The 6,000-nt window shown below is 42.4% G+C and overlaps 1 protein-coding gene across 1 annotated transcript in view; it reads right to left on the bottom strand.

Annotated features, from left to right (window-relative positions):
• Window positions 1–203: 203 nt before the first annotated feature.
• The window catches only part of LOC123986237 (unconventional myosin-XVIIIa-like), a 161,135-nt gene continuing 155,338 nt past the window's right edge, over window positions 204–6,000 (bottom strand). Inside the window, 2 exon segments of the mRNA XM_046074387.1 lie at window positions 204–2,922; window positions 4,660–4,782. Of these exon segments, the coding sequence (XP_045930343.1) occupies window positions 1,443–2,922; window positions 4,660–4,782 (1,603 nt within the window). The 3' untranslated portion in view covers window positions 204–1,442.

Below are 6,000 nucleotides of genomic sequence, written 5' to 3'. Positions count from 1 at the left end.
TCGCCGCCGTCATCTTTCATAAGGCTGCCACATCTGTATCGAGAGTAGTACGCGCCCTTTGTTGACCTGTCTTCTTATTGTTCTTCATCCTCCTCCTCTTCATCAGATCTATCAAAGCAGTAGCGTCTTCGGCCAGGGGGGCTGGAACAGGAAACAACAGACAACTGATGTTAGAATCAAAAAAGAAAGCAGAGTATTGTTTCTGAGCTCAATGCATTACAATGTAAAAAAAACACAAACAAATGTAGAAATCATCATAACTGTGATAACACACGTTTAGAAACCAAAGTGGCAAAGTACATGTTATGATATATAAAAATACATGATGATACAACTGATGAAGCAATACTATAGTTACTATTTGCTGGATCTTTTCAAAATTTGACATATGTGTTGCCAAAGTGATGATGTGGTTTTCTTCATTTGCTTGTGTTCTTATGTTCCAGTATGCTGAGCTCTCTTAACCACCACGGAGAAGCTGTACATTCAGACATGTTGTGAGGTTAGTCTTTCTTCTGGCATCTAGTGACCAATAAATCGCATGCAATGTTGTGCTCCACTAGGCATGCATAACTATTTTGTGTTATTATAGTCACTATGGGATTATATCTACACTATTCAAATAACAAATACAAAGCATTGTGCAGATGTGATTCCATCCTCTCAAAATGTTAGTTGTCAAGTGAATTAGCCCAAAGAAAAAAAGATGAAACGTACTGAAAATAAAAGAAATTTGACCAAATCTAAACATGATTCAAGTCATTTTTTAAACATAATCCCAAATATTCCTAAAGAACTAAAATCCCATCACCAGTCACACGAGAGACTAGCCCAGCCTTTTCACATTATTTAACATTCAAAATGCTTAAATATTGCTAACGCAGGGTTAATTACTGTCAACTGTGCATCTAAATTAATTTGGTAGTTGGTGTACATCAATGCTCAGGGTCTAATTATGCCTGCAGTTATGGTCTGGAAGAAAAAATGTATTATGGCTTCTCTTAACTGACTCCTGTTATTTTTACCTTTCTGGGGCTACAAACCAATCTGATGTCTCAAGAGCAATTAAAGGCTGACTTTACATCCATGTCTTCACAACAGACCCAGTCTCTTCTGCTCCCAAAGAGTCCTCAATGAAAGCCTAGCAGTATTAAACTAGTGAAAAGACCATAGAGGTTGTGATCACTACTCTTCGGCTTGAAACTGAGAATGTGTAGTAGCAAACATCAAAAATTGTTAGCATGCCTAACATGACATCATCAGAAACACGACCCACAAATTATAATTCTAAACTGTTAAAGTCTAATATCAGTCAGACTGAATGGACAACATTTAATGTGCTGAGGGACAACAGTGAAAAGGTACTGATTGGTTAGGTCACATCATGCTTCAAAAACACTCGTCAAGGCAAGTCCGCATCAGGCAACCACCTACTGCCTGCCTCAGTCACTGTCCGGCCGGTATAGGTATTTCATCATCAGACTGTCCACCTTCTTCTTTCTCTTTTTATCATCCTTTTTGTTATGTGGTTGGCTCACACTCTGTGGCCTAGCTTCTCCTTCCCCTTCTGGGCTGGACACCTTTCGAACCGGGGCCCTTTTCACACTGCTGGAGCTTCGGTAGGAAATAGTGGAGGCCCCGGAGCTCGAGTCTGACCCAGAGTCCAACTCGGAATCTGAAGACGAAGAAGAGGAGGAAGAAGATGGAGATTCATCCCTCTTCTTGGACTTTTTCTTGGACTTCCTCTTGGAGCTGCTCTTGTGACGATGGTCATCTCCTGAGCTTTCAGATTCGGAGCTGTGGCTTCTCTTCTTCTTCTTCTTGCCTTTGCTCTTACTGCGATGGCGACTGCTGCAGCTGTTGGTGCTGTGGGACGATCTCATGCAGTCCACAGCGGATGCAGAGCGTCTGAGACTGCTAGCAGGGCGAGCACTGTCTCGATTATGGATAGCTTTGCCGGTGTCTTCATCATTCTTGGACTTTTCTTCCTCACCCTCAGAGTCTTCCAAGCTCCTGCGCTTGAATTTGATAGGCTTGAAACTCAGCACCTCATTGATGGCTTTCTCTAGGTCAGGGTCAAGGTAGTTGCGATGACTGACTGGTTTAATATCCAAGTTATCAATTGGGTCAGTAGTTGATGACCTGGCTTGTGGTGGTGGCATGGAGAGACTGCGGCCGGTGGACGAGTGAGGACTGTAGGCCGACCTCTCGGTGAAGGCCACACTTCGACTATCATCAATGTCAAACTCGCTCAGACGGCAGCTGCGTGCCAGCGACATATGGGAATCAGCTCGGCTAACACTTCCAGGACTGCGACCCCCAGACCTTCTGCTAAAGCAAGGGCTACTAGGACTGCTGCCATACATTGGCCGTCCGCCTCTGCCCTCATCTAAGCGTGAGGTGCTTTGGCGGCGTCCAAGTGGGCTTGACAGACCTAAGCTGATGGTAGACTTGGCATCATTCTCTGGGCTTAACCCAAGACGTGTGGAGGCCCGACTTTGTGCAGTGTATGAAACGGTTGATTCTTTGTCAAAGTCACCCCAGCGGCTGTCCATGCCTTTCCTGGCTCGGCTGTTGGCCTCTGAATAAGCTTGAGAGATGACTGATTCTCTGTCATTCATGTCATCCCCTGCCTGAGACTTCCTCCTGGAGTACGTATCATCCTGAAAATCCGAGGTTTTGGGTTTAGCTTTATGGAAGGATAGTGTGTCTTCTGACTCTGCATTCTCCTTGAGGGCACTGAAGAGGGCATCCCCTTTGCCACCGATGGAATCAAGGTTGGATCGTTTTCTGTAGCTGAGGGAGCTCATCACTGACATTGACCTGCTGGGCTCCACCTCTTTGCCCTCTTTATTTACCTCTTTCCATTCCTTACCCTCTTTCCATTCTCTCCCTTCCTTTGCGTCTACATTTACAGCAAATCTAAGAAAGAAACAACAGCGGAAAGAACAAAGGAATGAAGACAGTGAAAGACAGCAGAGAAAATGACAAAGATGAAATATTGGGTCAAGTGGAGGCGAATGGAAGAAGAGCATAAGAAACGAATGAAACTTTATGAAAACAGAAATATGATGAGAAATGTAAGAGCTGCAAAATGAAGAAGATCAATGAACAAAGGCAGATTAAGGAGAGTGTAACTGGGGACAACTGACAAGCTACTAACATGGGCTTTCCTAGCATTGAAATGTTAAGACATGGACCAAAATGTTTTTATTGCCAACAAAGGACAACTGAAGGCCACAGTAATGATAAGAATAAGAAAAATCACTCCTTCAAACCTCTACAAACCCACTTTAAAGCAAATGAAATGTTTTTGGCCAATGTGGCATTATGGCCAGAGATTGTTGCAACAAAACACTGACCCAGCCATTTAGCTAAAAAGCAGGTACATAAGCAATACATCTGGAAAAACCAAGTCACAAAATGAATTGAAAATTGAATGGTAATGTTTGAGTATTATCACTTATATTAAGTTACTTTTAGCTGTTGTTGCTTAAAGTTGTAAAAACCTAGATAGATTTGATAAAGCATTCAAATTTGGTATGCACATTTGCTACTAGATTCAGATCCAATATAATGTTATTGAGCCCAAGTCACAGCAGCTGACAAAACAGACGAGAAAGCATTCTACTGCTACAGCGACTAAAAAAAAAAAACCCTGACAGGATCTGCTTGGGAAAAAGGATTCTAAACATTTGGAAAGAAGAAAGAGTATGTTCCACTCGTTTCATTTGTAAAGTAATGTATCTATTGCGTATGCCTGACTATATGTACTTTCATAGAAACGCAGTTTGTGCTAGCAAAAACTTTCAATTCTGATAGGAAATGACCTATGACTATGTCATTTTTATAGTACTACGTGACTTTATTTATTCAAAATCCATATTTTTTTCAGAATCAGAAAGCTTGAATATAAGTATGTTGAACACTGATCCTAAACAATGCATGCCTGTGAGCATGAAACAACAAACAACATTTGGCTAAACTCTGACTGAAAATGTTTTTTAATTATAAGTAATCATGTAGACATGATAAACCTTTTAAATAATAATCCTGTTTCCTTTTCACAACCTTTTGCTGGTCACTTCTTTGTTGACAGAACTAGGCAAGAATTCCTATGTGTTGTAATGTGTACAGTACCGGTGCCGATGGCACTTAAGGTAACTTGAAAGCTACTACTGCTGGCTCACTCGATTAATCAGTCAGTCTATGTCTATGGGGACTTGCTGGTAAAAGAGATTTAAAAACTCCAGAAGTTTTTAAAGTCGGGAGTGGCTCGGCTGAGGGAGGGAAGTTAAATCTTCTGGTAAGGAGACAAATCTGGGGCAATCGAAGCTGGCAGCTGGCAGACACATTAATTAATCTCAGTGAGTGGCTCAGGTAGGCTGTGCCAGCTGGCCATTGGGCATGTCGATAAATCTACCAAGGAGGTGTTTTGTTTTAAGGAATAAAAAGTCCCCTCTTCACAGAGTGGGTGACAATAAACACAAAGCAGCTTGAAAATACATTTCAGCCAAATATCCTGCTCCGGTTTATTTCCTCTGGGTCAGATCACTTAAACAATTTCATCCAGACAGTCCAAAAGCAGTCAAATGTCTAGCAAGACTGTTTACTAACTGCTGCTGAAGTGATAGTAATAGAAGCAGCCTTTGTACTGACCTGGAGCTCTTGAGGCTGCCGTCATCTGATAAGTTCTTGGTGGAACCTTTGCTTTTGGACAACCAGGACTTCACCCCGTCCACACGATCCTCCACCTCAGAGTCGGTGTCTGAATCCCCCTGACTGGTGAGGAGTCATAAATAGGAAAACATGTTAGGGGGTGTAGAGGAGAGGTGGCAAAGGAGGTTATGAATAGAGAAAAAAGAAGTCAGATATGCCCATTCAGAGAGGAGGGAATAAGGGAAAAGAAATGTTAGTGTGAAAGGAGAGTCAGCACTGGTAGAAACATTCCTGTAATTCTCTGTCGCTGTGGAAGCAGAGAATGAAGACCAGGCTTTAGTATTAGTGTGGAGGCAAGGAGGGGTTGCGCTTAGGGTGACGAAGGCAACGGATGCCTGCAGCTGCGCCTGCTGATTGTGTATCTGGTGATTTTTCCTATTCCTCCTCCTTCATAGGTTTGGCTGCAACATAATTTTCTGCCACCACCTCTTTGCTTACAAATGAATGAAAGACAGCATATGCAGTCAGCCCCTGTAAACACACAAACATGCCCAATAGAGGTTGAGTAGATGTAAATACTGTTGTCCCTGTTAGATGAGTGCTTTCATGGTCCAGCAGTTAGCTGGCACAGAGGCTTCCAGCAATCATTCTACCTTTAGTCTTCCAAAGCTACTTTAGGGCTCAACAAGCACACAGGAACAAACCCCAATGATAGCACTTGAACTATAGGAACTTTCGGTTTTTTACAAGCTGTTTTTTTTGGCCATCACTCCTGTTAGGTACTAAGAAAATACCCACTAAATGTATTGTGTACTCTGCTAGACACACACCCTACCACCCAAGCTGAATGGTTTTAAAGTCCATAGTTCTATTTTCTTTTTTTTTAAAAACCACTTCACTGAAGGTGAAGAGGAAAGTTGAATATGAATTGTGGTTTAGGTAAATCATCAAAGCTCTTATTTGAAATAAGAGCTTTGATGATTTGGTTAAAGGGGTAATATGTCGTTTTCAGCGGCTAATAGCGGTGTGGTATTAAGCAATCAGGTGTTTGAGCCACACATCGGCATAATACTCCTGGGGAAAAAAAGACAGTGTGACAGGGGCCACAGACAGACAGGGAGACAGCTTCACACAACATGCTGGAAACTCAGGTAAACTTCCACCGCAACATTTTTATCAGCTTGAACTAATCCATGCTCGTTACATGATAACGTTACATTGACTGCATTTAGCTGGCGTTTTATGGTGTTAGTGGATTGCATGTTGTCACTGTAGTCGGGAGAGGCTCAGGAGTGCCCATGCAGCTAAATCCCGACCCGATACCTTCACATGGGAAGCAGA

Source organism: Micropterus dolomieu, linkage group LG17 (assembly GCF_021292245.1).
Source record: "Micropterus dolomieu isolate WLL.071019.BEF.003 ecotype Adirondacks linkage group LG17, ASM2129224v1, whole genome shotgun sequence".
In the NCBI taxonomy this organism is placed as follows: domain Eukaryota; kingdom Metazoa; phylum Chordata; class Actinopteri; order Centrarchiformes; family Centrarchidae; genus Micropterus; species Micropterus dolomieu.
Note: the sequence above shows the minus strand (reverse complement) of the source record. Positions and strands in the feature narration are given on the sequence as shown.